General features: G+C 46.0%; 2 protein-coding genes across 6 annotated transcripts in view; one reads left to right on the top strand and one right to left on the bottom strand.

The window, feature by feature from the left end:
• CIAPIN1 (cytokine induced apoptosis inhibitor 1) overlaps positions 1–13,242 on the bottom strand; it is a 169,119-nt gene that overhangs the window by 16,246 nt on the left and 139,631 nt on the right. For all 5 annotated transcript variants that reach the window (XM_085639167.1, XM_085639166.1, XM_085639164.1 and 2 more), the window contains exons 7-8: positions 10,005–10,126; positions 9,410–9,503 (exon numbers count right to left, since the gene is read on the bottom strand). In XM_085639167.1, the coding sequence (XP_085495293.1) occupies positions 9,410–9,503; positions 10,005–10,126 (216 nt within the window). The remainder of the gene's footprint in view (positions 1–9,409; positions 9,504–10,004; positions 10,127–13,242) is intronic.
• The window catches only part of LOC146775912 (C-C motif chemokine 22-like), a 97,499-nt gene that overhangs the window by 44,769 nt on the left and 39,488 nt on the right, over positions 1–13,242 (top strand). The window lies entirely within an intron of this gene.

Genomic DNA, 13,242 nt, shown 5'->3' with positions numbered 1-13,242 from the left:
ATATAAGTCCCACTGGGGCATAATGAAGAGAGAAGGCAGAAATATGTGCTGCAAACTTTTCAAGAAATTAGCCACAAGTGGCTTAAATAGGGAGGACTGATCCAGCAACCGCAGAAATTCTGATATAGCCGAAAAATACCGCTTTACAGTGCTCCCACCAAGGCCTTGCTGGGTCAACAATCGCGCAAACATTAACACCTCAAACAGTTTAGCAGGAAAAGCATTTACATACTTGTCTGAACACCAAGCCACAAACTTATCCCAACAGCAGGTGTATATAGCTTTCGTCGAGGAACAACTTGCTGCCAGAGCAAAGTCAACAACCCCGGGAGGAAGATCGAAACCATTCAGCTGTCGCTGATCAATCTTCAAGCATGAAGATGGAGCGTGTGCAGGTTGGGATGCAGGACCCGGCCCTGCTGCTGCAACAGGAGATCCTCCCGAAGCAGACAGACGCTAATGCCTAGGAGTTCTGGATACCAAACTCTCTATGTCCAATCCAGAGCCACTAGGATGACTTGGGCCTAGTCGGTCCTTATCTTTTTGAGGACTCGGAGCAAAAGTGGGATCAGCGGAAAGGTGTATAGGTGTCCCAAATTCCACTCCAAGCCAAAAGCATCTCAGAGTGAGAGTAGCTTTGCAAACTTCAACACGCAAAAGTGCTACCATTGGGCGTTCTCTGCTGCGGTGAATAGATCGAGCCATGGTTCCTCCCATTTGTGGAAGAGACCGTGAACCACCTCTGGATGTTGATGTGATTCGTGGTCCACAAGGCACAGCCAACGGAGTTCATCCTGCGTGGCGTTTAGAGATCCAGCTAGATGTTGTATGACCATGAAGATGTCCTGAGGTTCTAGCCATGTCCAGTCGCGCAGGGCCTGTTGGCACATGGGCCACAACCAGTGCTTAATTTGAGCTTGTGGTTTCCGGTGCTCAGCATCGGCACTTAATGGTCAACACTGGTGCTTGTGGCAGTCTGCCACATAGTGGCACGGTCTCTCTAATTTAGAGAAGAGCATAAAAGTTGTTTATTCATTTAATATACAAAAAATGACGGTTACGTGCCGCCCAAGCATTTTGTATAGCTGTGGGTAGCCTGGAATAGTCTGATATGTCACAATTGTAGGAGTGTGATGGTTAGTAGTTGTGTAGGTACTGTGACTGGCGGTTCTGGCAGGAGCAATGTATGGTGCAAGCTGCAGTGGTCTCCTGATGAGGGCCCTGACACTTATTCTTTTTACAAATTAAGCACTGGAAACAACCCCACCCCACTCTGCTTGTTGCAGTACCACATGGCAGCGTTGTTGTCCATGAACAACTGCACCAGCCTCCCTTTGAATGATGGAAGGAACGCTTTCAATGCCAAAACAGATGGCCCACAACTCTAACAGCTTGATTTAGAGTCAGGTCTCTACTGTAGACAGAGTCCTCTGATCGCCTCCACTGTGTCTGTCCCCGAAGTCTGTCTTGTCCTGAGCAGCGCCGGCATAGACATCTGACGAGGTCAATGCAGAACCGTCTCGGAGTCAGATAGGAAGATAAGATCACCCGCGTTACATGGTGTCAGGGATGACACAAACAAAGTTGAGGGCGCCAAGACCCTGTGAGAGTAAAGGAGACAAAATGGGGTTCGGGACCAGGGTCGGTCCAGACACAGGGGCGGATCCATAGGGTCCAACTGGCATCAGGGAGGACCTGCCTACAGTAGTCCGGGAGTGACACTTCTCAGCTCATTGGGGCCCGAAAGGAGCTCCAAAGGGGGTGGGTTGCCATAAGATAAGGGCCATGGCCTCACAGAACTTCTAAAGCAGGGCAGGAGTAGCTTTGGGAAACTCCGGAAGGCACAGAGATAGAATGGGTGCTGGTGGTGTGTGGAAGCAGTGTCTAGAGGCTTGGGGACTGCCCTGCGCCCCTTCCAGAGACTTGGAAAGGCGCAGTGAAGTTGAGCGACATTTGGACTTATTTTTGGACTTGCACAACAACTTCAACGATGAACGGTTGTGGAAACTGCTCCGGGAGTGGGCCTGAGATGGTCCACAGGACTGACACCGCCCTAGAGGGTGGGTACGATGCAACGTCTAGGACTTCTGCGCCACGAGAAACTTCAGAGACCTTTCCCAAATTACCTTAGGGTGCTGAACAGGACTTGGAGTTGTGACTCGACCCCTATCACAAAAGACAAACCTAGTGGGGATCAGTCACAGACATCTGACTTTGACATTCTCTGCAAGGTTTAAATAATGCAGTTTTCTGAAAGGACATGGCCCTAACACATTGGAAATAATCTTAAAAAAACATAGCTCGACAAGAATCGAAAAAAAAGCTGGTCATAAAGCAACCAAGTTAGCTCACCAGATCCGTGACTGTTGCCACAGAAAGAAAGGAACTAATGTCAGCGTGCTGGGGTGACACTTATATAGGCACCACGCTTGTCACATCTGGTGTGGTCGACTTGGAGTCACCAGCGCCACCTACTGGCGTGCAGAGGTACTGCTTAAGATTGTCTAGGTTTAGTCTGACCCCTGGGGGATATTCTAAGGAAGGAATCTGCAATTAAAAGTCTTTTCCAGAAAGATTTAATACAATGCAATTTGTTTATAGTAGCCAATGGCTCCATACAGAGTAATTTACTCAGCCAAGTGTTTTAAGTAAGCCAATGAATTGCTGGAGTTTCACATGGGAACACTGATATAAAGACAAGTGGAATACACATTAGTTAGCCCATTGGATACATTCAGAACAGATTTTGCACATACAGATTTTCGAACAATGACTTTACTTCTCAGAATTGGTCCCCGCAGTAGTTTATCAGTAAAACCAGCGTTGACCACCCTACATTGTTTGAGGCAAGGCATTCTTCCCCTAAAATGCTCAGATCAACTGTGAGCACCTATTTATTAAATGCTTTTGCAAAGGAGTCTTCAATGCTTACTGAAGTCCCATGCTACACAATTCTTTACACATTTGTGGATGACAGATAAATATTTCTCCACATGGGACAATGTGAGTAGTGCATGATGTGAAAGTTGCCAAAGCTTAGCAGAGGACAGGACACCCTCACTCGAAGAGAGTTCTCTAGTCCAGGAGCTTTAAGAGGAGATGCCTGTTTTTGCAGGTGGAAATGAAGTCTCAACAAAGGACTTTCCACTGAGGGAAAGCCACCGACACATGTATTATGCTGTGACTGCTCCTTTCCTCTCCATCCACATTACCTGTTTTTTTCTGTGTGCTTCTCTTCCCCTGAACTTTTTTTCTGTTTTCCAAGCCTAGGTGATATCAATGGAATCTATAAGCAGAGCGGTTCTGGGCAAACATAGCCTGCCTCCTGATTCCTATTTCTGTGAAGCAGGAGGAGGGTGGTGTTCCGATGCATAAAATCCACGTGCTTCTTTGTAGTTTGTGTATTATGGGGGCCCCTAGTCATTTCTGTTCACTTGTGCCCCCGGATGTGCTCCCCTTAGGCTCCTGCTAATCGAATATGCTACTTACCAGTATGCATCTGTTCTTGGCATGTAGGGCTGCTGACATTCATATCTGTGCATAGATCGCCGCCTAGTGTTGGGTCCGGATGATTGCACGTTGTTGTCCTGGAAGAGTCTTCGAAGTATCCTTGGATAGGTGACTCCTCCCCTGGACTACAGTGCGCATGGGCATCCTATCCATCCTCAGATTGTTTTTCGCCATTGTGGCAGTGATGGAGTAGATACAGTGAGTGATTACCATGCTATACAGTAATTCTGAGTGCTGCAGCCGCTACAGGCGCCGGGGAGGAGATTGGGCGATATGAATGTCACCAGCCCTACATGCCAAGAACAGATGCATACTGGTAAGTAGCATATTCGGTTCGAGGCATGTGGGCTGCTGAATTCATATCTGTGCATAGATTACATAGCAGTTCCTCCATTACCGGCGGCCGCCCGTGCCAGCTGCAGCAGTCTGAAAAAGGGTCTTGAGAACAGCCTGTCCTACAGCTGCCTGCTGTTTTGAATGCACATCTACACAGTAGTGTTTAGTAAATGTATGTATAGTGGACCATGTGGCTGCTCTATATATTTCCTCTAAAGGAATGTTCCCTAGGAAAGCCATGGACGCCCCTAACTTTCGTGTTGAGTGGGCTCTGGGAGGAATTGTTAATGTGCGTTTAGCTTTTTCATAGCAAATTTGAATACATTTAACGATCCATCTGGCTATCCCTGCTTTGGAAATGGCGTTGCCCTTGTGTTGTGGAGAAAAGGCAACCAACAGTTGTTTTGTTTTCCTAAAATCCTGTGTCCTGTCTATATAGTACATGAGGGCCCTCTTTACATCTAGTGTATGGAGCATTCTCTCTGCGACATTTTCTGGATTTGGAAAGAAAACAGGCAGTTCAATAGTCTGATTCATGTGGAACTGCGATATCACTTTAGGCATGAATGTGGGGTTGGTACGTAGTACAACCCTGTTTGCGTGAACCTGTATGAATGGCTCTTGAATGGTTAGTGCCTGGAGTTCACTAACTCTTCTCAATGAAGTGATTGCCACTAAGAAAGCTACTTTCCAGGTGAGGAATTGAATCTCACATGAATGTAGAGGTTCGAAAGGTGGACCCATCAATCTGGTGAGGACCACATTTAGGTTCCACACCGGTGCCGGTGGGTGTGTGGGAGGGATCACTCGTTAGAGTCCCTCTAAGAAGGCTTTGATGGCAGGCACTCTGAATAAAGAGAGGTGCTGCCTGTTTTGAAGATATGCCGCTATTGCAGTTAGATGTATACGGATGGAGCTGTATGCCAGATTGCATCGGTATAAGTGTAACAGGTAACAGATGATGTTCTGAATGGATGCATCTAGCGGGTTAATGTCATTGTGTTTACAGTAAATGACAAACCTTTTCCATTTAGCCGCATAGCAAGCTCTGGTTGTGGGCCTCCTGGGCTCCTTGATGATATTCATACATTCTGGAGGCAGGTTCAGGTAGCCAAACTCTAAGACTTCAGGAGCCAGATCGCCAGGTTCAACTGTTGCGGATCTGGGTGCTGAATTTCGCCATGGTTCTGCGTTAAAAGTCTGGGTGTTAGCCGCGGTCTTTGAGGCGGCACCACGGAAAGTTCTAGTAATGTGGTGTGCCACGGCTGGTGTGCCCACATTGGAGCAACCAGGATGAGTGTCATTGAGTGTTGCCGTAGTTTGCGTGCCACTAGCGGTATTAATGGCGCTGGGGGAAAAGCGTACGCAAATTTGCCTGACCAGTTCATCCATATCGCATTGCCCTGCGACTGTGGATGCGGAAACCTGGCGGCAAAGCTTTGGCATTTTGCATTTTCCCTTGTGGCGAATAGGTCTATCTCTGGATGACCCCACTGCTGGAAGTACGGTTGGAGTACTGATGGATGTAGCTCCCACTCGTGCATCTGGTGGCTGTGTCTGCTGAGCAGATCCGCCATCTGGTTCTCTTTGCCCGGGAGGTGTTCCGCCATGAGGAACATGTTCCTTTGAATGGCCCACTTCCACATGCTCTGAGCCAGATGAGACAACTGTGGAGAGTGTGTTCCTCCCTGCTTCTGTATGTAGTACATGGCAGTTATGTTGTCCGTCCGGATCAACACGACTTTGTTGCACAAGTGTACTTTGAATGCCTTCATTGCTAGGAAGATAGCCATCAATTCCAGAAGGTTGATGTGCATCTTCTTTTGCTGTGTCGTCCATAGTCCCTGCACTGTGTAATTGAGTACATGAGCTCCCCATCCCTGGAGAGACGCGTCCGCCGTCAGTATTATTTGTGGAACAGGCTCTTGGAACGGTCGGCCCTTGCAAAGGTTGTGTGGATTCCACCAATGCAGAGAGTTGTATGCCCGACCGCTCACCAACACTAGGTCTTTCAACTGTCCTTGAGTCTGATTCCATTGACGTGCTAAGCACTCCTGAAGCGGGCGCATATGTAGTCTCGCGTGCGGGACTATGAAGATACAGGAGGCCATCATGCCTATCAACTGCATGAACACTAGCGCCGGAAGGGAGTGTTGAGGTTTGAACTTTTTTATCAGCAGTTGCATGCTGTTGATTCTCGCTAAATTTGGCTGAGCTTTGGCAGCCAGAGTGTCTATGGTCGCGCCCAGGTACTGCCGCACGTGGGCGGGTTGAAGATGTGACTTTGGATAATTTAGTGAGAATCCCAGACTGTGAAGAAGGTGAATGGTGTGGGATACGTGGCTGGCACACTGCTGGGCTGACTTTGCCTGAACAAGCCAGTAGTCCAGGTAAGGGAAGACGTGAATGTGCTGTCTCCTTAAGTGGGCAGCCACTGTTGCTAGGCACTTGGTAAAGACTCTGGGTGCCGTTGTTACCCCGAAAGGGAGTACTTTGAACTGATAATGCTGATCCTGAAGAGTGAACCTGAGATATTGTTTGTGTGATGGGTTTATGGGTATGTGGAAATACGCATCCTTTAAATCTAGTGTTGCTAGGAAGTCTCCCTGACTGAGTAATGGCAGAACCTGCAGGAGGGTGAGCATATGAAAATGCTCTGACAGAATGTATTGGTTGAGAGGTCTGAGGTCCAGTATAGGTCGTAGAGACCCGTCCTTTTTTGGGATTAAGAAGTACAGAGAGTACACCCCTGACCCCCCACTGTTCCATAGGCACGAGCTCTATGGCTCCTTTTTGCAGCATACTTAGTACTTCTTGCTGCAATAATGTCAAGTGCTTTGCGGACATAGGACGGTGTCTTGGTGGTATGTTGGGTGGATTGGATGTTAATTCCAGACAATAACCGTACTGGACAATTTCTCTGACCCACCTGTCTGTGGTGATGGATCTCCAGACCGGCAGGAACTGTTGGAGTCTCCCCCCGACCGGTGTTATGTGGGCGGGGGGCAGTGACAAGACGTCACTGTTTGTTATTGGCGGAGGACCTGGTGTTGGCATGTCCTTGTCCTCTGCCTTTGGTGCTGGATCCACGATATCCACCCCTATTGTTTTTATTTTAGGTACTCTGGGTACTGCCTTTACTGTACTGCTGCTGGGACCCCTGACCTCTAGCTGCTCCCTTATTGCCGGGACGACGAAAGGAGCCACTGCGAAACTGCTGCGACTGTAGAGCCCCCATAGACTTCGCAGTTTCAGTGTCCTTTTTAATCTTTTCCAGTGTAGCCTCAACCTCGGGGCCAAATAAAAAGTCTGGGTTGACTGGTTGATTCAAGATATTATTTTGAATCTCAGGTTTGAAACCTGATATTCTCAGCCATGCGTGCCTCCTCAACATCACACTAGTATTGATGGCCCTTGCTGCAGTGTCAGCTGCATCTAGTGCGCATTTGATGGACGCATTTGTAATGAGTTGTCCCTCTCTGATGAGGAGCTCCGCTCCCTCTTTGTACTCATCTGGTAGGTGTTCTAGCAGTGTTTCTAATGTATCGTAGTGTGACCTATCGTATCTGGCCAGGAGTGCTTGAGTGTTGGCAATGCGCCAGATGTTTGCTGCTTGTGCTGCTACCCTTTTGCCTGATGTTTCTAGCACTTTGGACTCCTTGTCTGGAGGAGGAGCATCACCCGTAGTCTGCGAGTTAGCTCTTTTGCGGGCATTTGAAATTACCATGGAGTCCAACGGCAATTGACCCTGTACATTGGGTCTCCGGGTGCTGGTTTGTATTTTTTCTCTATCCTTTGGTTTAATACCCGTACCCGTCTTTGGTTCGAGGGTTGCCCGTTCCCTGATGCGCTTTAGGGACTCCGACACCTGTTGCAATGTGAATGCAGACGGTGCTTTGGAACCGATAGGCTCTTTGGAGACAGGCCTAGACGCGGTCTCCGGTGTCTTCCCAGCCTTCGGGTGATCGATCCGAAGTTTTGGATCGACGCCCTGTTGATCCGATATTTTGGCAGCCGCACTCTTCGGTGTGGACGTAGTCGGATCGACCACCGTGACCTTGGTGGTTGGTGCCCCAACTTTCGGTGCCATAGGCCGTTGCGTCTTCTCAGGACCCAGGGCCTTTCTCTGTGTCTCGGTGCCGAAGCCCTTTTTTGGTTTCTCGGTACCGAAGTCCTTCCGACTTTGGTCGGCTCCGATGTCCTTTTTCTGTGTCGACGGATTGGAGGGCTTCGATGCCTTCGATCCGACCTGAACCAGTTGCACTTTCGGTTTCGATTTGACCGGTGCTGGGTTTGGTTTAGCTTTCACTGAATGTAAACCAGTCTTTTTTGATATTGTCGGCTCCTTTGAAATGTTCGAAGCCGGGCCTTCCGGCGGGGCTGTTGAACGATCCGACTGATTTGAGTAAGGCCCGCAGGCGATCCCTCGACCTGAGCCTTATCAAGACTGTCCCCTTCGGCCTCCGCATCGACGGATTGGCCTAGCTCCTCGCCAGAGCTATCTTCCTCGGACCCAAGGGCCTCATCGTCGTCTCCTACCTCGTCGACGATGTCTTCGTCCTCGAAGATCCCATTACCCTCGTCGTCAGATTGGGATTCATGCTCCGAAGCATGGCTCGAGTCTATCTCTTCGACGCTCTCGACCTCTTCATCCTCGGTGCTGAATATGTTAACCGGGTTAGGCGCAGATTGTTTGGCCTCCAGTCTAGCCGCCCGTCGTTTCCGAAGTGTCTTCTTTGACCGAAACCGGGCGCAGGCCATACACTTTGACTCATCATGATCCGGTGAAAAACATTTGTTACACACCGGATGGACATCGATGTGTGGATATTTCGCATGGCATAAAGGACATCTTTTGAAGGGAGTCATCGATTCCATTCTCGAACGCTGATCGCTGGTCGGACCGAAACTAGGTCTGAGAAGAGTGAATAACTCCGAGAACAAGTATAACAGTTTGTCGATAGCGAACGCAAACAATAGCGACGATACCTAAAGGCTTTAGGCCTTAAATAAAGTTTTCCTAACTTGAGCTAAGATAAGCACATCCGAACCCAATGGCGGAAAAAAACAATCTGAGGATGGAGAGGATGCCCATGCACACTGTAGTCCAGTGGAGGAGCCACCTATCTCGTGATACTTCGAAGACTCTTCCAGGACAACAATGTGCAATCATCCGGACCCAACACTAGGCGGCGATCTATGCACAGATATGAATTCAGCAGCCCACATGCCTCGAACCTATATGTTCCTCTGGTGAACAGAGGGTGGGAAAAAGCTGAAAGTAAGACAGCGGTGCATACGAGTCACAGACCAAATGAAGATTTGACATAAAATATCAAATTTAGGAGATCAGCTCTTGTGCAAGAGAAATAAAAATTATGGTACCCTGCTACAAAGTAAACATTCAAAGCAAGTGGGTGGTCTATATGTAGCATGTAATAGTATACTTGGTGGGCAGTACAGGGGAAGGGGCTAGCAGTGTCAGTCACATTTATAGGAAGAAACCAGCCTCTTCAGAGACAGTGGAATGCTTGTCAAATATTCAGAAACACATGGCACTTACATTTCCACAAGCGGACTTGGACTGCGAGGCAGGTGCTGGTGCACTCTTCCCCTTCTCCTGCTCCAGCTCCAGCTCCTCAGCAAGGCCACATGTGCTGCGTGGAGAAGACACTAGATCAGATGCAGGTCTTGTAATGTAATTCTACTCTTTTAGGGCCGTCTTCAGTGTAATAGAAAGCTGTATTTCTGTTGGGAATTTCTTTCTTCCCAATCCTGCTTCTGGCAAACAGGAGTCACTATTCTTCCCATGGGCTTTACACTTCTAACCTGAACTGGCCTCTAGGTATCCTGTCCTGAAGAAGTTGTCCGCTTTTGTTCTCCTTTATAAAATGAAGAGGAAGCAGAGTAGCCCCATCAAAGTCACAGGAGCAGAGCTGTTCAGATTCTTTGTTAATGAAAGGGGTTGGCTCATGCTGCCAAAGTGAGCAGATGAACCAATTTGAATGTTAGTGAGAAATTAGAGAAGTGGGAGTGGGGCAGGTTCAGTGTGATAGCCAATGATTACTCTGGTTTGGGGATAGGCTTGTATATGGCCCTTCTATGGGAAGGAAATGCAGGTGGTGCCTAACTGCAGGGTTTGAGAAACAGATACTCACCAGTTCTTGCAGGCTTTTTTCTTTTTATCGCTTCCTTCTCCGCATGCAGTAGCACGAAGGGAAGATGGATCAGGCTTTTTCAAATCCTCTGGGTCTAACAGCTCGTCCGAGTCCAAGAGGTCCTGAGAAGGAAGGACAGAGACCAGGGGAGAAACAGGAACAGCAAATTAATCATTCACACAACAGGACAGACATACAAACAAAGTAGAGTGTGACCAAGGAAATATACTTTTAATTCAGAGATAACACTCATGTAAGTAAGTTTAATATCCTAAGAAGGCGTGGATTATTTTGATCAGAAAAATGAATATGTTATTTACTAGTAGTCCTGGTCCTGCATCATAGGAATCTTTCATTGAAGTCATACATTAGAATAATACTGCGCTGCCTTCCTGGATCCCAGAGCTCTTCTTTATATGCTTACAATCCATTTTAAATATCCATAGGGTGTTGATGTCTACCTGAGTTCACGATGAGGTAATCCCTATGACAGCCTGTCAGAGGCTGAATTTCTATTTCTGGGAGAATATAATGACTCCGAGTACCCATTTCAAGCCTGTATTGTAGCATTATATGTGCAGAAAGGTGAAAATATTTAAAGAAAAGAAAAAGAAAAAACAAACTGATAGGCTCTATTGAGTTTTAAGAATCTAAGAGGCTTTTCTACCCAGAGAGTACCCTACTGACAGTTACCTCAGAGAACCAGTTCTTTTTTACAGTAGTAAATACAGTGAACTGGAAATCGTTGTTGCCTTTCCAAAGCCTAACAATGGTAGCTGGGAAGGCGGGTGGTTTATGACTTCAGTGAAGATACCTACGATAAAGAACCAGAACGACAACTAAGAAACGTGTTCTTCTGAATCATAGGATCTTCACTGATGGTCATAAACACTAGAAAAGAATAGCGAACTTGGCTGTTGGGCAGTAGGAAGAGAATTATTTTCCTCCAACTGTTACCAACTGAAGGATCCTATCAGAGTGTCTGTGAAATTAACTAGGTAAAATAGAAAATAGAATGTTCTCTCTAAAGGCATTCTTTAGAGTTTATTGGCCCATGTTTGCACATCTGAATCTAAGCAATAATGATTAGGTAATATGTGAAGTGATTTCTAAGTAGCCGCTGGACATATGCTAGCTATGCACACTGAGCCAAGCTGTAGTAACTGATCTTCCTCTGGTAGATTGAGCTCTAGGTTTACCTAGAAACATGTTTTTGCAAACTGGTAGCATTGTGTGATACAAGAAACTATCCATCTAGCTATAGATTTTTTGGATGTGGCCTTACTTTGTCTTATTGAGCCATAATTAACAAATAGTTGAGACGTTTTCTTCAAATCCTTCCTTTGACTAGATAGAAATGTAAAACCCTTCTAATGTCTAAAGAGTACAGGGCATGCTCTACATGTGTTGAAGGATTGGGAAAGAATCTAGGAAGAGTAACAGAGTGATTAATATGGAAATCTGAACCTACTTTGAGGAAGAAAGAGGGATGAGTTCGCATTACTACTCTGTTAGTGTGGAAAACAGTAAATGGTTCCACTGTAGATGATGCTTGCAGTTCGCTTACTCTCATAGCTGAAGAACTATTGAAATGCTATTTTCCATGACAAATGCTGCAATGTAGTCTTGTGTATAAGTTTGAAAGGTGAACCCACCAGTTTTGAAAGCAATGTATTTATCTCACAAGGTGGAGAAGGATGTCAAATTGGAGGAAAGATTTTTTTCAGTCTTTCCTAAAAATCTTTGATGACTGGTACTTTGAAAAATGTTAATTGGGTTAAAGATTTTCTGTATGCTATTACGGGTGCAAACAGAAACTTTTATTGATAAAAAATACAGCTTCTTTTGAGCCAAGTGTAACAGATATTGAGGGAATATTGCGTCATTGATATGTTACAGGGTTGTGTTCTTTCTTCTGACACCAAAAACATAATATTTCTTACTTTAGGGCATAACATGTCCTTGTTGAGGGACATTTTGCTTTCTTTGCTCCATCTAGGCCGGTGGCAAATTTAGGTATCCATATTTTCCGACCTCAGGAGCCATGCAACCAAATTTAACGATACAAGATCAGGGGTTGAATTGGACCCCGAAGTCTCCTTAGCAGTTCTGGCCTGAACAGCAGCCTCTTGAGTGCTTTTATGGACATTTGTAATAAGTCCCGCTACCACCACAGCCTTGGCCAATCTGGAGCTATCAGTATCATTTTCGATGGGAACCTTCAAAGTTTCAGAACCATTATTGGTAATAATGGGATTGGTGGAAAAGCATAGAGTAAAGGTCTTGACCATTCGCTCAAAAAATCATTCACTAGAGAGCCCTGTTCTGGAATTCTGGATGAGAAGTCTCAGGATTATTTGTTTTCTTCCTTCTGTTGCAAAGAGGTCTAGTGAAGGAGTTCCAGCTCTCATCAATGTAGGTGGTATGATTTTTCTCTTTTTTTCCTAGTATATTTTTATTAGCTTTTCGAGTTTAATATGCACAACATATTTGGCATAAATTTCACAGGCTGGTACGATTTTTCACTTTTTGACCACTGAACTTGAACTGTTAGATACTGTAGGTGCGCGCCCCTTTCTCTAAGGGTAGCATCCATTACTAATACTTGAGACAGAAACGGTTTCTGTAATGGAGTAGCAAACTCTGATTTTTGCACCACCAGGTAAGAAATTGTCTTGCTGCAATTGTCAAAGTCAATCGGTCTTCTCAACTGTTTTCTCTTTGACTCCATTAGTCTTCGAAGCACTGCTGAAGAGGTCTCATATGCAACCTTGCATTTGGTACAATGTATATACAAGAATCCGTTGAATCTACAAGTGAGGCCACCTTTCTCACAGATAGTCGAAGGGTTGATATGAGGACATGACATATGTCCCTGATCGATAAAACGCTCTCCTCCAAGGGTTACACTCTTGCCCTTTTGGTGTCCAGCGCTGCTCTTAGATAAGACAGTCTCTAAACTGCTGTTGATATTGATGTTTGGTTGTTTATCAGCAGACCTAATTTTTTCAACAATCGCATGGTCATCAGGTAGTCGTGTATTACTTTCTCTTGACTGGGAGCTTTCAGCAGCCAGTCATCTAAGCATGGATAAATGTATATTCTTTCATTCTTAGATGAGCCGCTATTACAACCATGAATTTGGAAAACATCATAGAAGCAGATTTTAGGCCATAAATTGGTATAGTGTATTGATAATAGTCTGTTTCCTATTAGAAAAAAAAATTAAAATAATTCT

Source organism: Triturus cristatus, chromosome 12 (genome assembly GCF_964204655.1).
Source record: "Triturus cristatus chromosome 12, aTriCri1.1, whole genome shotgun sequence".
Lineage (NCBI taxonomy): Eukaryota > Metazoa > Chordata > Amphibia > Caudata > Salamandridae > Triturus > Triturus cristatus.
Note: the sequence above shows the minus strand (reverse complement) of the source record. Positions and strands in the feature narration are given on the sequence as shown.